This window comes from Talpa occidentalis, unplaced genomic scaffold (genome assembly GCF_014898055.3).
Source record: "Talpa occidentalis isolate TD23 unplaced genomic scaffold, MPIMG_talOcc4v2.1 talOcc4.10, whole genome shotgun sequence".
NCBI classification, from domain to species: domain Eukaryota; kingdom Metazoa; phylum Chordata; class Mammalia; order Eulipotyphla; family Talpidae; genus Talpa; species Talpa occidentalis.
The window spans coordinates 103,811,897-103,828,652 of NW_023600993.1; the positions used below are offsets into that span (position 1 = coordinate 103,811,897).

Genomic DNA, 16,756 nt, shown 5'->3' on the forward strand with positions numbered 1-16,756 from the left:
CAAACATGGCTGCCAAGGCCACCACGGAGAGGTGGGTGCGCTCTAAATGTTGTATGTTTTTACAACAGTATTCCCTGCTTCTCAGAGCTGGTGGTTAGAATTTTAGCAAGACTGGGGAAGTTTAGAAAAAGCTATGTCTGAGGGGCAGAAGGGGAAGATGAAGAAGCCCTGAGCGCACCCCCAGAGGGCCCTGCCTCTTCCACAAGCACCCTCGCCTGTCACGCCTCCTTCCCGCTCTGACCTGAGGGCTTCTTGGAGCGCCCTTTTGTTTCTCCAATTCATCATGTGTGTTGTGCCCGCCCAGAACATGAGGGGCTTTCTGCAGGAGTCGGGAAGCACTAGAGAGGACCCCCTACGTGGGGGTCCCAGAGGCAGGAGGAGGGGCCCCCATGGGACCTTAGTGCGGGCCAGGAGGCAACACGTTGCATTTCAGAAGTGGCGCTTTCTGTCCAATCTGTTACAGGGCAGGGAGAGGGGCAGCCCAAACCCCGCAAACCTGCCTATTCTAAATGGGTTCTGCCATCCGCCGCAGCAACACAAAACATGAGACTTTAATGGGAAGGAACTTTATTTTTTTATTTTTTTTAACATTTATTTTTATACAAGAATTGGGGTACAGGCCAGAGATGCACAGGGGGGTGAGAGGATTCACCAGAGACAGAGTGGGGAATAGAACAGGCAGACGGACCAAAGTACACTGCTGAGGGTGTAACAGGGTGGTCCCCAGGTTTGGGCTGCCCCTCTCCCTGTCCTATAATAAGGGGAGCAGCGGGCGAGACAGGAGAGATCTGTCCCACCATGTGGGTTTCTCCCTGGCCGGCTGGGAATCGAACTTGTGCTGCAGTGGCTGCGGATTTCTTCGTAGGTTTTGCCTTAACCCCTGCGCCACCAGGGAGGCCCTGGGAAGGAACTTTAATACAGTTAGGAAACAAGACAGGAAAGGCAAAGAATCTAGTTTCTAAATCGAGCACCCAAAGGGACCCGTGCCCTCGTGGGTGAAACTCCAGTCATACTGGATCGGCCCAGAGCAAGGCCCCAAAGCCTGCCCCAAGTCTAAAGCACCTTCCAGTGGGGACCCACAGCAAAGGGTCAGAAACAACCGGACAAGCCCGGAAGGAAAAGAGCAAAATCAACATCAAGATAAAAGCTGCCATTGTCACCTCCCCACGGGTCTCACCCACATCTGTGTCACCCAGTCCACGACCAAAAGACAAGCGCAGTTTCTTCACGTGTCTCTAGGCTCCATGCGCCTCCTCCAGGGCTCCTGGCTCCATCCTGCTTCCTCCTTCCTCAGTCTCTTCTGCCTCTTCTCCTCTCCCTGCTCAGCTCCACCCTCCCTTGGGTGGGGCAGGGAACCTGGAACCTCCCCCTTTCCTGGGGACCACCCTGTTACAGCTCTATGGTCTAGTATTGGTTCAGATTCATCAAAGTCATATCTTATGTTTGTATTATTTTGTTTTGCACTGCAGAGGATTTTCACCCGTGAGTTTTCCCTTTTTGATGTTCCTCAGGTGCTTTTCTGGACACCCCTGGTGGCATGCGGCGTGGCTCTAGGCAGGACACAGGCAGCTTTCTGTCTGTATCAGCTTGTCACCATACTGGAAAAAATATAACGAGCACGTCAAACACAATTTAGGGGCAGTTGGCTAAGTCGCACCTACAAGGGTACTGTAGTGAGGAGCAAAGAGAAGGTAGTGAAGTTGTTTTATTTAAACCATTGAGCAGTGATGTGCTTATTTCATGGACACAACTGAAACCATGAAGGTGGATGACTGGAGTTTGGGAAAACCTAGTCACTTGGTGGTCATTACTTTGGGAGGTTCCATCTGATGTGGCTCTGGTCTCCAGGGGTCGGGTGACCACTCAGGAGGGCCCTGGGAAATGTGGGATTGTCAGCTTGATGGTGTGAGTGGGAAGGTTCTAGAACTGTGCGGGGCCTCCCCCTTCCTTCCTTTCAGGAATTGGAAGATGCCAGGCATGTGTCACGCACCCCAGGCATTGCTTTGGCTCAGGCCTAACTCCTTGGGTAGATAGTTAGGTTTTGATGTGTATCTGGGGTATAAATCTGGGCCTCAAAACCAGAGCTGTGAGAACAGGCCCTAGAGAAACTGCAGCTGCGCCCTGTGACCCCCAGCCCGTTTTTACTTATCTTAACCTTTATCTGGTCTTGGTTTCACTCTTGTTTATCATAAAGGAAACGTGTTCATTGTAGCACAAAGCTGATTTATATCCTTTAAAATCAAGGATATAAAAAAACACAATTTGTGGCCCCTGCGTTAAGTGGCTCTGACTTTGGCGGGTTTACCGTCTGTGAAGGCGTCGGTGACCCAGCATGCGGGCCGAGCGAGCGGGGTTTCACCGCGCTACTCCTGGGCGCCAGGACTGTCCCTCAGTGGCCAGGGGCTGCGGACTGTGAGGCCGGCCGAGCTGAGTATCCAGGAAGCTGCTGTGACCCTGCGGCGCTGAGTCCTGGCCAGCAGGGACGGCTACCCAGAGCCGCAGCAGCCGCTCCCCTTCATCTGAGTCTCAGGAAAACCGCTGTTTCCCCCTCCCATTTTGTAGATGAGGAAACTGAGGCTCAGCTCTGTGAGCTGACTTGCTGGACAGCAGGGAAGTGGCTGGTGTGGCCCCAATCCACTGCCTGGCCAGGGAGGCTCTTGACTATGGACTTCAGCCCCCCAACACCTGTGATCGCATCTCTGGCAGCGCAGGGGCCGGGGACACGCTTCTCCCTGGCTCTCCATTCCCGTGTGAGTAGCTTCTGGACTTTCACCCCGATTAGCTGGGTGACGGGCTTCAGTCTCACATGCATAGGCCTAGATTTCAAATCCCAGCTCTGGGCACCACTTTTTGCAAGGTGTTTTCAAAGCAGTTGGAGCAGGTGCTGACGGGCTGCTGTGCGAGGCCGCCCCTTAGATGCTGGACTGGGGGCTGCCGGGGCGGTCCTGGGGCAAGGCAGGGCCACTCCGGGCCTCAAAGCATCACTCTTTGCCAAGCTGAAGTTTTCAGCTTCTTTCATAGTGTGCGTGGAGAGCTGGCCTTCCCATGTCTCCTGGGAGCCACGTCGGGGCCCTGACTCCCTCCCAGTGCAGCGACCCAAGCAGGGAGGTAGACTCTGGAAGGTGTCCGGCTCCTGAGCAGCTGCGGAGAAGCTGCCGAGGGACCCGGGGGGGGACAGGCTCAGATGCCCACCCCGCCGTGTGCAGATACAAGACGGGAAGCAGGAAAGCACCTCAAAGTGTCAGGAGCCCAGGCTGCAGCAGGAGGGGACCCCAGAAGTGTACAGCACATGATAAAAACCCAAGCCCCACAGAGCCACCACCCTGAATGGGCATAGAGCCCGGGCTGGCGAGGCGGGCAGCTGGGACGAGCAGCCCCTGCTTCGGGATGGTGCTGAGAACCCCGGCTGGCTGGTCAGCGAGGCCCGGCAGGATCGCAGCACCCCCATTGCCAGCAGCAGCCTGGATTCAGAGGACCCGGATTCAAATCCCAGTTAGTCAATCAATAGGATTAAGCCTTACATTAGTTATTAGCCTCTCTGGACCTTGTTTTCTCCATCTATAAAATGGGAATGGCAGCACCTACCTTGCTGGGGTGGGGGGGTCCAATGTGTGTAGCACAACAGCAAGCTGTTTGGGGGCTCTAGGATGAAGCACCCCAAGGAGCAACCCGGGGCTGCCACAGCCACTTGTGGTCACCGCTCTGAACACCTTGCTGACCCCGAGGGCCCACACCCTGCCCTCGGACGCACTGTAAGTCTCAGGGTCACCTCAGGAGGAGACAGCAGTGACGTGGGCTGCGGCCAAGGCACCGGCTCTTCCGGCTGCAGGTCAGACTTCAGTTCAGACCCTGTTCTGACACTTGCTGATGCCCAGTCAGGCCGCATCTGCTTCCAGAAAAAGTCTAAATCGAGAAACCCAAAGGCCAGAAAGCAGATGAGTGCTTTTAAGGTCTGGGTGTGGGGTGGGTGGGAATGGGGAGTGACTGCCAATAAGTAGGAGGCTTCTTTCTGGAGTGGTGGGAATGTTCTAGAAGTGATCGGGGTGAGGGTTGCACAAGTCTGCCCTGGATGAAACGTCCAGTCGTGCCCTGTGTGGGGGCGGTTCGTGGGGCAGGTCGGCCTCGATTTTCTGTGAATCCCCGCATGCTTGGGGATGCCTGTGATGACCACCTCAGCTCAGAGCCCCTGCCCATGCACGTGTGCCCACATTCACACCCACACAATGTGCACAAGCACACACGTGCACTCACACACGCCAGCCCCGGCTGCCTGTGTGCCAGACCCACACCACTTCCTGCAGGGCTGATTCTGTTTATTCTTCCTCTTTAGGAAAAACACATCTGATGCCAAATCCTCCAGGGAGAGGCCCCGAATAAACACGCCCACCGGGAGGAATCCCCCTTCCTGCTGCTCCCTCATCCTGCTCCCAAAGCAGAAACAGATCAGGGAGCGCCCTGGGGGGAGACTGGTGTGGACCCTCCAGGCCACCCTGGAGCAGGGACAGCTTTCCAGCCTGGCAGGAGGGTGAAGAGGCTTCCGACCTTGATTCTGGCTGCAGATGACAGAGGACTCCATGGTACCCAGATGGCCGGGGGCCTCCCAGGGCGGCCAGCCTTCAGAGAAAGTTGTAGTGGCTCCTGTAGGGTCAGCTCCACTCCTCCCTGCTCCCTTCCTCTCCCCCTCCCCATGTTACTGTGTTTGTCTCTGACCCTCTGCCTCCCTACCGCTCCCCTAACCAGCATGTTTATCACCTCACGCTTGCAATATGGTGGCCGCACCTCCAGGCATCACACCCGCATCGCTGGCCTGCTTGGTCCCTGACCCAGGATGCTGGACTCCTGCTGTAATGGCTGGCCCAGCTCTCCTCCGAGGTCAAGCCCCACAAAGCAGGACTGGCCCCCGTCAGCTGGGAGCACTTCCCAAGCGACGGAGGCAGTGTGGGTGCTCTGGGAGCTTGGCTGGCCATGTCCACTTGCTTGCTCTCTGGGGGGTGGAGCGGGGTTATGGGGGAAGCAGGACTGTGGCCTCACTTAGCTGAGGGCTTCACTTAGCTGAGGGGTGGCTGAAGGTCTGCTGTTCCTGTGTCTTCCATGGTGGGCGAGGGGGTGATTTCTGCCGGCGGAGTCAGGTGGGTCCCCAAAGAATGGCAAACAAGGCTGGTGATGATAGTCACAGCAAGGACAACAGTGACCCCACCTGCTACACGCATCACCGCCCCATGCTGGCGTGTGATGTTTGCTTCTCTTGTCATCACAACAGCTCCGTGAGGCAGGGTGATAATTATAGTCGCCTCGCAGATAAGGAAACTGAGGCTCAGGGAGGCCAAATAACACACCTTGGGACTTAGCTCAAGGGGTTCCGCCATCAGGGTGTGAACAGAGGGTTCCAGGCTCCCACCTGCCGCCCAGCGACTCTGTTCCTCCGGCCGCCTCCCTCTCTGTGTAAATTCAATTATCCTGATGTGCGAGTGACTGCTCAGCCCAACTCAGCAGCATTGATTTGAAGTGGCAGTTCGTCCACGTGCAGACGGAGCGGGTCGAGGGGAGAAGCATCAACCAACTGAAAGGCGCCTCCTGTGAGCCCACAGCCTCGGCCAGACGAGGGGCGTCACAGGAGTCCTGCTAACACCACCCCCCCGCTACAAATGCTGCTGCAGCAGAGCCAGTGAGAACGTCCCCCACCCCAGGCCGCCCTTGGCCCGGAGTAGGTCCTTCCAGGCGCTTCCATGGCAGCCGTTAATCTCCAGCCCTAATGACCAGCCTGCTCTGAGCTTCCAGGTCTTGTTTGGACTGGAACAATTTGAAATGCTTTCTTATAATTACAGAGGTTGTGCGGGCGGGGACTGTGCCGCCAGGAGGCCATTGGGCTTGCACGTCTGTGCCGCAGCCAGCAATTTCAGTAATGATAGTCATGCAGGCGTTTATCTTTGGGGTTTCCAGAAATACAGGGACTTTTCCAGACACCCGTGAGTGTCTGTGATCTGAGTGGTCGGGTCCCGTCATTCTCTGAGGCTCTGAGCACTTGCTCCCCGGAGGAGCTGGGCCTCCGTCCAGGGCACAGGAACTCGTGGGTTTAGACAGCTGACAGGGCGACAAGCCTCAGGAGCAAGCGGGGTAGCTCTCCCCAGACCCCGGGGTTTCCTGGGACATAGGAAATTCACTTCTAAAACCAAGAAAGTCTTAGGCAAAGCAGGAGGATCAGCCCGCCGTTCCTGGTGAACTAGGGGATTGGACATGGAAGCTTTTCTTTGCTCTTTAGACCTGTCTAAAAAGATTTTTAAAATATAGGTGTAAGCATAAAGAATAACAAGAAAAGAGGGAACAAGAGCAGATGAAGAACACCCACAAAATTTCAGCAGGTGCAGAGCAAGCCAGGAGGACAACCCACGTAACCCCACAGAAAGCTGACCTCTCAGGGGCGATGACAGGAGGCCCAGAAAGCTCCAGTCCCGATTCTCTCCCTGCCCTGGGGTGGGGGGGCGTCTACTTTGCATAGAGGTTACACCCCAGACACTCCAAAGCACCATGCAGAGAAGGGCGGGGCGGCTCTACTGTGAAAACGACCCTCAAGTGCAAGTCCTTGCAGAAACGGTGGGCCTTGCCCTTCTGCCATACAAGGAAAGGCTCCGCATCAAAACCAGAACACACAGGCAGAAATTCACGGGACGCAGGAAACAGGCAACGCAGAGAGACCCACGACTAAGAAACGAAAACCACGATTAATGTTCTCCCAGAGATAAAACACGGAATTCGTGAGACAAGAGGAAAACGCTATTTTTATAAAAAGAACCTTCAGAGAAGCGAGTTTTTTAAGCTATAATGAGAGTCAACAGAATAACAGAGATAAAAGTGCAGAAATATCCCCAAACTTGGCATAAAAACCCGGACATGGAAAACTAGAAGTAAGAGATAAGGAAGTTAGGGGTTCCATCTTGGAACTCCACTTCCAACAAGTAGGAGTTTCAGCGAGATAGAATAGGTAGGCCGGAGGGGAGATTATCATAGCATTAAGCATTCTCAGAAGACCAGAGGTAAAGAGGATCCTGCACACTTTCAAAGAAAGAGACGGGAAGTTTCTAGGTCTCTGCCCAGCAGCAAGGGGTCTCTGTGGGCTGTGGTGAGGTCACCACCCCTCAAATTGACCCCATAGACTATGTTCTCCAATGTGGCCCTTTGCTTCTACCCAACATCCTCCCACCTCCCTGCCCAAAAGCCGCTTGACAGCTTGACGTGTATGAGAAAAACAGGCAGAGGGAAGACGACAGTGATGATCGTGGAGGTGCTGGTGCTGGTGGAAGTGGAGGTGCTGGTGCTGGAGGTTCACGGTATTGGGGATGACGGTGGTGGTGGTGGTGGTGGTGACAGTGATGGTTGATAGCAACGGTGATGACATTGGTGGTGATGGTGATTATGATGATTCTTGATTGTGTTTACTTGAACCACCCTTCCATTGAGTCAAGCTCTTCACTGTGTTAATCCTCACAACACTCCTATTATAAATCCCATTTTCCAGAGGAGAGAACCAGGACACAGAGAGGTGGAGTCACTGGCCCCAGGCCACACAGCTGGCAAGGGATGGAGCCGGGTGTGAGCCCAGGTCAAGGTGCACGCAGATGATAAGGCGGGACTGGAAGGGGTCTGTGAGCCTCGGACAGGATTTCTGTCTGGCAGGGGGAAAATACCCAGACGCTAAGTACAACACATCTCCATGGAGCTTTACACCCAGGAGAAGGCAGCTGTGTGCCTGTGTGCTGTTCTTCGTTTCCAAATCCAGACTCAGACATGATCAAGTTAACCAAAGGCGTGTCCGACGGCAACACCTAATCACCTTGACAAAGGAGAGCACCCCATAACCAACGGCTGGGACGGGGGTCACAGCCGGGCCAGCCTGGGAGGAAAGCTGCTCAGGGTGAGTCCGCTCGGTGGCCCACTCTGGCCGGGGACACCTGGGCAGAAGCCGGGGCAGTTCTCGACACACACGGGGCTCTCCGTGGGCATCGTGGACCAGGCGTGCCAGCTCCACTGCTGCCGCCCCCGTCACCCCTGCAAGGTCCGGCAGTGACCCTGCGTCTGTTTATGCCCCTTGGAGTGTCAGCAGGCCGGCCGGGAAGCGGAGAGCCTTGTCGTCACCGATGCACGGAGCTGCGGCCACCGCCGGCGCTTGGCCCAGGGTTTCCCCGGGACCCGCGCGGCGTTATCTGCAGACCCTCCAAAGATAAGGAGCCTCCGCTCAGCCCCGCTAATGGTATTATTTTAGGGACCACTCAGGACAGGACGGGCGGCGCCCAGGTCATCTGTCATCCCTTCCCTCAATGACACACTCGGCCGGGGTCGAACAGAGACCAGTGCGTGTTTGGGGGCGGGAGAGCCCACTGAGCTGGAAAATTCCCCTCCCCAAGGCTGCTGGGAAAGGAGGACGTTTCTCAGAGCATCGATTTCCATGCCCTTCCGCACCTCTGGGCTGCCCACCCGCCAGCCAAGGTGGGGTCGGGGTGCTCGCTCTCCCGGCCGATGGAACGTATGTGCTGCTGGAACCTCCCGAGACAGAGGCCCAGCCTGGATTCCGTCACGGAGGGCGGCCTGCTGGCTGTAGCCGTTGGGACTGCTTTATTTTGCATTTCTGTAACTTACATTGGATACGCACCATCGAGGGTCAAGGCCAAGGGGGGGCTAGAACCTTCACCCCACTGGCCCTCCCACCCCCCACCCCTGCTCCAGAGCTCACACACACTTTTCTTATTTAGTGTTACTTGGCCGCTTGCTTACGGCTTTAAGGAATGATGTGCGTTTGGGACAAAACCATCAAAGGTTCGAGGCATCCTCCCTAACTGTCCCCATCCACGTCCTTTTCCTAGGAAAGGCGGAGAAAACAGCTGCAGGGTTTGGGATGAACGTTCCGACCCTCCAGCCCAGCATCCGACAGGAGCTAGTTATGAAAGGCTCCCCTGAAGCTCCTTCCCGTCACTCAGCAACCTCCGAAGGGCTTAGAGTTTCCATGCCAGGAACGGGAACAGAGACCAAATACTCCTCTTTGATTGTAACCCACCTGCCAAGATAACTCTGCGCCTGTGGTGAAGGACGTGGCGAAGGGAGAGCAGCCTGGGCGTGGGCGAGCCCAGCGTCCTCACACGGATCCCTGCAAGGGGCACGCAGGAGGGTCGCGACATGGGAGGGCGTTGAGGAAGCCGCTGTTGCTCTTAAAGACAGTGAGGAGGCCACGGCTGAGTTCGGGGCGAGGTGGGCCCTGCTCCCATGAGCCTGCGGAAGCAGCCAAACTGAGACCCCTGGAGCCACAGAGGATCCGCGCGGGCTGCTTTAATGAGCTGGGGCGTCACGCGGGGCTCCTGCCTTGCACACCATTGTCACGTTGCTTCCTTCAAACTCCTCCACTGATTTGGGTGCTTCTGTGGCCTGTGCCAGCTCTCACCCTGCACCAGACACAGCACGTGGCCGGCCCCTTTCCCTGACTGTTCTTGGCTCGCCTGCTTGCTCTGCCCTGGGTGGGCTGTCCAGAGAGGGGTCCCCTCCCCTTTGTGCACAGGGCACCCTGGAGCCCAGAGCACTGTCCATGCACGGAGGTGCCCACAACACGTTTGCTGATGCACAAAGGTGGTGGTCTGAGCTGCACCCTGGGTCTGGTGCCAAAATCCTCATTCTGTCCTCTTGGCACAGGACCTGCTACAGCATCTGCGGGGCCCAGTGCAAAATGAGAACTTGTTCCAAAGGCATTAAGGATTTCAAGACGTCAACAGAGCACATTCAACTCAACTCGGGGTCATTCTGAGCACGGAGCCCGGGCAGCTGCCCAGGCCACACACCTGCAGAGCCGGCCTGGCCCAGCCACAGTGCCTCCTGCCTCGAGCCCTGGTCCTGGTGCTGATTTGGGAACACAGCTCCCACAGCCACATTTGTGTTCATGCACCCAAGCACTTAAAGAAGGGCCCGCTCTGTCCCTGGTGTCCTGTGGAAGGAGGCTTGAGACCCTGGCCCCCATGGCCCCTCTCAGCCCCTAGAAACCTCGGGAAGGGGGTGGAAGGCTGGTGGAGGAGCCCTAGCTCTCCAGGCCCAGGTGCACTGCGCCTCAGTCCAAACAGCTGTCGCAACTCCAAAGGCTTTGGAGAGTTCTGTGTTTTTCCTCTTCTATTTTTAATTCCTCAAATCTAAGACCAAAAGAGGCTGGTGCCAGAGTCCTAAAGGGTCTGAGCCAGGAGGAATTGATCCACAAGCGAAGGGGAAAAATGTTTGCAAGAAGTTCTTGGACGTGTCCTTGGCAGGGCCCAGCGCCTCCAGAACCTGGGTGGGGGGCTGGGTCCCGTGAGAGAGGACTGTCCTACAAGCAGATATCCCTGCCCTAGGGCGGGGGCAGGACTGTCTTCCATTGCTCCCTCCACCCGCAGAAAGTGCCATAGTCATTGACACTTAGGTGAACAGCACTCCCTGGAGTTGTGCAGGGTGCAGCGTGCTAACACGCAGGGAGCTCTAATGTGCTTTTTCATCCCCATGTGCCTTAAAGAGGGAAGGCAGTTGGAGTATGCAGCTTGGGCTCATCCTAAGATGCAGTGAGGTCAAATGTAAAAGCACTTTCCTGCCTCTGAGAGGGTCCCGCCCAGAGGAAGAACGAGGTGCTGGTACTGGTGTTTGCAAAGTTCCAGAAGGGCCCTTCTGTTGTCATTCCCAGGTTGCATGAGAGCTGGGTGGGTGAATGATTTCACAAAGTCTCTGGGCTTTGTGATTGCAGGCACATGAGGGCCACAACTCAATTGTTCAAAACTTTTGGTGAGGCGGAGGGATTCTGGTGGGGGCGCCCCTGTGTTCTGCGGTACTCTGTGCGTCTACTCTATGCTAGGTGCTTTCATGTATCTCCAGTACTTTCTATGACCCAAGGTGTGTGTTACAGCAGAATGACGAGATGGTTTCCAAGATTTCTGCCCAATATTTGATCATCACCCCCAAAGATGAAGGTATTTTGCTGATGTAATTAAGGCCCCTAATCAATTGATGTTGAGTTAATCAAAAGGAGATCATTCTGGGTGGCCTTACCTAATCAAGTAAATCCTTAACATTAGCCAGAGAATCTCCCCCTGGCTTTGAAGGGTTAGGATTATATTGCTATGTTGGAGAGGACTGAGTGGAAAGGACCTGAAAATGGCTTATAGGGGCTGAGAGTGACCCATGCTTGACAACTGAGGTAGTTGACCAGCAGGCTGGCCATAGCTCAGCCTGGGGGGTTAAGGGGGTCAAAGAGCAGGGTGGCCCTAGCACAGCCTGGGGGCGGAGAGGGTTGACCAGCAGGTAGGCCCCAACTTGGAATGAAGCCTCAGGAGGTGAACCTTAAGGCAGCCACCAAAACTCTCCTGGAGGCTGAGGGGGTCGACCAGCAGGCCTACCCCAGCTCAGCCAGAAGGCTGGGAAGTTGACCAGCAGGCTGGCCCTAGCTCTGCCTGGAAACTGAGAGGGTCAACATGTATGCCAGCACTGGATGAGCCTAGTGGCTGGGAAGGTCGACCAGCAGTCTGGGCCCAGCTCGGATTGGAGGCCAGGTAGGTCCAGCAGGAGGCATGTCTCGGCTCAGCCAGGAAGCCGGGGATGTTGAGCAGCAGGCCTGCCACAGTTTGACCTGGAAACTGAGGGGGTGGACCTATAGGCCGGCAAGGCTCAGTCTGGTGGCTGGAAGGTTGACCACCAAGCCAGCCCCAGCTCAGCCTGGAGGATGGGGAGGTCGACCAGCAGGCCGGCTCCAAGTCAACCTGGTAGCTATGGAGGTCCATCAGCAGTACAGCCCTGGCTTGGTCTGGAGGCTGGGAGGTCTACCAGCAGGCCGGCCCTGGCTCAGCCTAGAGACCAGGGAGGTGGACAAGCAGGCGGCCCCGTCTCAGCCTGGAAGCTGGGGAGGTCAACTAGGAGTCTTCCTCGGCTCATCCTGGAGCCCAGGGTGGTCAACTAGCAGGCTGATCCCAGCTTGGCCTGGAGTCTGGGGGTCGACCAGCAGGCCGGCCCTGGCTCAGTCTGGAGGCCAGAGAGGTCGACCAGTAGCTTTCCCAGGCTCATCCTGGAGCCTGTGTAGGCTGACCAGCTTCCTGATCCCAGCTCCGCCTGGAGTCTGGGGCTCAGCCTGGAGGCCAGGGAGGTCAACCAGTAGATTCCCTTGGCTCATCCTGGAGCCCAGGTAGGTTGACCAGTATGCTGATCCTGGCTCAAGTTTGAGTCTGGGGGTCGACCAGCAAACCTGTCCCAGCACAGCCTGGAGGAGGGGAGGTCGATAGCAGGTGTGCCCCTGCTGGGCCCAGAGGCCAAGTTTGTTGACCAGCTGGCCTGAAGAATGAGACGTGGACCAGCAGGCCGGCCTCTGCTCGGAAGGAAGCCTGAAGAGGTGAACCAGTAGGTCACCCAAGCTCTCCTGGAGGCCGAGGGGAGCCATTACCCAGCCCCGGGGCAGCTAAGAACCCAGCGCCACAGTCACCAGTGCAGGCCTTCAAACAGCTCAGAAACAGGAGGCAGCCCATAGGGCTGAGCTTAGCCCAGAGATTGAGCAGAATTCAGGAACTGACATTTGGCCCTGGGGAAAGACAGAGGGCTTCCAAGGGGGACCCGGGATCCTTGCATTTCATGAGCAGCCCCAGGAGTTTCTGATTCTGGTGAGCCTGGCATGGAGCCCAAGTTTTGGGGTTCAAATTTCAATTCCAACAATTAATAGCCAGGGACTTTTGAGTAAATTTCTTCTCTCAGCACACTCAGCTTGGCCAGCATTGAGGTCAGGCAAAAAGGTAAACACATCAGGAGAAGAGGCAGTGAAAATGTGCTCCAAGATGGCCAAGATGAACCCACAAACACCCTTGCTACTGGGGCCCAACCAGGATCCGGACAGGGAAGTGGGCCAGGGACAAACTAAAGAAAGCCTATTCTTGCGTTTCCTTCTTGAAGCACATGGCCCTTTCAGCCCAGGTCTTACTGCTCTGCTCTTAATAGACATGGTACCAGTAAGGAACCATCTACAGTATCAAAAACAGCACCTATGTGAGAGGCAATAGGGAGCAGTGGAGACTGTGACAACAACAGCTCTTTGGTTGGAGCCAAGAGCTTCTATACAGTAATGGGGCCCAGAGGGGTCAGATCTGCTTATTTCTCAAAGAGAATCCAGATTTGGAGATTTTTTTTCACCCCAATTCTCTGATTTTTCAAAAACACGTTGGCAATAAATTCACTTTATAAACATCATGCGGAGGGAATAGGATACATCTGCAGGCCACATCTGGCCCTCCGGTTTGCTGCTCTGGTCTTTGGCCTGGAAAATAGAACAAAAGCTAAATGGCCCATCAGGACAATGACAGAAGGGTTTGGAAATCACAGAGGCTGGAACTTGTTAGGAGCGGCTGCTTCGTTGGAGGCAGCAGGGGAGGAGTGAGCGACCTGGCAGGAATGGGCACAGAGGGCAACTTCTCTCTGGCGACCTGGGTGTGCACTTCAAAGCAAAAGAAACCCCCATTGCTGCCCCAGGTTTTGGGTACAGTTAGGCAGAGGACCCCGTTTGCCTGCCCCAGGTCTGCTGTGGCCATCCAGGGCTGGAGCTGGGAGCCAGCAGCAACACCCCCCTACCCCCGCCCCATCCCCACCACTGAAGTAATTTGCACTGGACAATGTCGGCTTTGGGGCCTGCGCGGCTTTAAAGTTTAGGGTGTACCCCCCCCCAGCCATTTTTTTTCTTTCTTAGGCCTCTATTTTATTGGGATGACTAAATCTTTCAACTATGTTAGCAGTAAACACAGCTAATTTACCCCCTGCCTCTTTGAAACAGCTGCTGACAGCTGCACTGTAATTCAATCAAGGGTCTTTGTAGTCAAGCCTACCAAATTCACATTTGCTGTCCGGTTCCAGCTCTCCTGTCCGGGGCCCCACACAGCTGCACCCAAAACTGACGAGCGAGCGTCCCCGTCTCCCCTGGGCCTGGATGATAAAGGGCATGCTAATGGCGGAGGTCAAGGCACGGAGTTCTCAGCCGACCCCCAGAACTGCCACGTGGAGGAGCTGGGAGCTGCACACACTCACCAGACGCACACAGGCCCAAGAACAAGAGCCAAAGTCTCCTTTTATTGCAAAGTCAAAACCCTTTTTATTTTGGCTATTTATACAGACTTTTCGCTGAGGGCTACTCTATGCAACAGCTGAAAGTACATGGGTCCAACCGTTAATAAATAGTCTTAAATAGGAAAACAAACAGGTTGAAGGGAAGCGAGCTCGTCTTGACCGAGGAAGGGGTTGAGGGGCCTAAAGAGAGCTTCAGAGGGACATAAATCATTTCTTTACATGGTTCCATCTACAAGTGGCGCTGATCAGAGGCCAGGGGCTGGGGCACTGGTGGTGAGAAAACTCACATCAAGAGAGAATCACACAAAAGCCCCAGACCTGCCAACAGACAAAACAAAATGTGAAGTGGGGACTCTCCCCAGCGTCTCGTCAGTGAAGGCTGCAGCCCAAGCTACTGAAGAGGAAAAAAGAAAAGCGCAAACGTTTCCAGGAAGCCTCTACATCAAGGTGGAGACACAGTTCCCCACTAGATGGGATTCCAGGGGTGTGCGCCTCACCTGCCAAACCCCCTCTTTGTTCTGGACAGCCCCATCCTTCCCAAGGTCTGTGTCACAGCTGGAGATGGGTGCGCGCCATTTAGGGGACCCACTGGCCGAGGCAAGGGAGGCTCACAGGACAGCCGTGTCAGAAATGCTACCTGTGTATGGGCCAGGATACTTGATGAGGAGGTCACTCTTGAAATGACTTCTAGATACTTCCATTTGATATTCATGTCCAGCACACCAGGCACCCAGCAGATCACCCCCAGGCCACTTTCCCTTCTTTTGAGGAGCCAGTTCTATTTGCAGAGTCCTCAGGGAGGTCTGCAGACAAAGAGGTGGCCACAGAGGGTCAGAACCCTGACTTCAGAAGGTTAGTATCAAAGAACAAAGGAGAGGTGCACTCAGAGGAAGGGCAGCACCCCCCCCCACTGGGAGTTAGGTGCCCTTGCCGCCTTAAATAGGGCCACGTGGGTCAGAGTCCAGGGTCAAGCGGCCAGTGCTGTCCACAATGCTTTCCTCCTCCACGGCCACTGACCCTACCACAGGGGAGCGGAAAACCAGCTGCAAATGTGCCCCGTGGGCCTACGTGACTCTGAACGCTGCCCCACACAGCCAGCTGGGCAGTGGGTGTGTTTCCATCGAGGACAACGTATCCTCTCCGCCCAGCGGAAATGTGCCCACTCCCCTCCCGACCGAAGCTCGGATGTGGCCCATAAACACGAGGCCTGTGCAAGCCTCAGAAGGAAAACAGAATGGAATGGAGCGGGGGCACCCACCCCCTCCGTCGGCCACAGATTCTGTTTATGAAATCAGAGTGAACCGAGAGATGGGGATAAACTGTTTAGGAAAATATATCTGTCACATCCTAACCATTTTCATTCATTCGTTTTATTGTGACATTTAGTACAGGAACTTCCATGTCAGCTTTCCTTGAGTGCAGACTCAGACGCACCCACCCCTCTGCGTCGCGGCCTCCAGCTGCGCGCCAGGCTTCGGGGTGCTCAACACCACCCAGGGACGCGTCTGCGCAGGGCTGAGACATCCAGGCCAGGACGTGGCCGGGCCGGTTTTCTCTCGATGTGTTCTGCTAGGTTGTGCTGGCTGCAGCTTGTAGGATCTTGTCCGTAGGATGCCGGAGAGAAACTGATCAAAGCATTGCCTCTCGAATTCCTTCATGTTCCTACACCGTTCCAGGCGGGGAGGGGACAGGGACAGTCTCACAAGAGGAGGTGGGTTTGCTGGCTCCTTAAAGGCAGGGTGGTGGGAGGCAAAGGATCCAGAAAAACATGGCCCCAAGGGTGCGGCTTCCAGGAGGCTAGTGGCAGCCGCAGGCCCGCACGACCATGTTCCTGTACTTCTTCAGGATGACGTTGGCGCTGTCGTCGAAGTAGAGGACGGAGATGGCGTTGAGCTGCGTCGGGGCGCAGCAGGGCTTGGGCACTGTGTCCGGGTTGATGAAGTGAACCTGGACACACAGCAAACGTTGGCAGGGGTGAGAGTCACGTCCCTCTGGCCTCCTGTTCCTACGAGGAACCCTACGAGGAACACACACTGCACCCCCAGACCCAACTACCTTACATACCTGTAACTAATGCAGCTCTGGGGTCACCCCCATTTCACAGACCCAAGGGTCCCCAGGTACAGAGGGTCACACCACTCACAGCTGCTAAGGTAGGAGCTAGATCACATACTGGGGCCCGGAGGGTGCTCTGTGTTGGGGTGTCCTAGCCTGGCGGAGTGTCCACCGGCTTGCCTGGGCTGTAGCTTGCAGAATTCACCAAGCCCCCCGCAGTGACACCAGAACTATCTCCAGACAGCACCAAAAGTCCTTGCTGGACAAAGATGGCCTGGAAGGATGCTGCTGGGTCAGACCAGGGCGGGTCTGCAGGCAATCCCGACCAAGCATGTGTTTTTAGGAATTAAATTTTCTGGGCACACAGCCACGCCCGTTCACTTGCATACTGTCTACCTCCCCTTTCGTGCTGCGGTGGCAGGTCCAGTATTTGAACAGAGACCTTAGAACTCTTAAAGTCGAAAATATTTACTCTCCAGTCCTTTTGCTGACTGCTGGCCTAGACTTGGCCTAAGAAAAACACAACTCAAGTCACATGTGTAGGGGCCACATTTAAAAAGCTAGCAAAGAAACAGGTGATGTTCACTTAAAGACTGTATTTAAACCAATATTTCAAAAA

At 55.5% G+C, this 16,756-nt stretch overlaps 1 protein-coding gene and 1 long non-coding RNA gene across 2 annotated transcripts in view; one reads left to right on the forward strand and one right to left on the reverse strand.

Annotated features, from left to right (window-relative positions):
• The first annotated feature begins 11 nt into the window (after window positions 1-11).
• LOC129146382 (uncharacterized) lies at window positions 12-4,436 on the forward strand. The gene is made up of 3 exons (XR_008553030.1): window positions 12-31; window positions 2,563-2,750; window positions 4,331-4,436. It is a non-coding gene; the product is annotated as an uncharacterized LOC129146382 (long non-coding RNA).
• A 9,649-nt stretch (window positions 4,437-14,085) lies between these two features.
• BMP7 (bone morphogenetic protein 7) overlaps window positions 14,086-16,756 on the reverse strand; it is a 70,590-nt gene continuing 67,919 nt past the window's right edge. The window contains exon 7 of the mRNA XM_037500752.2: window positions 14,086-16,029. Coding sequence (XP_037356649.1) covers window positions 15,880-16,029 — 150 coding nt within the window. The 3' untranslated portion in view covers window positions 14,086-15,879. The remainder of the gene's footprint in view (window positions 16,030-16,756) is intronic.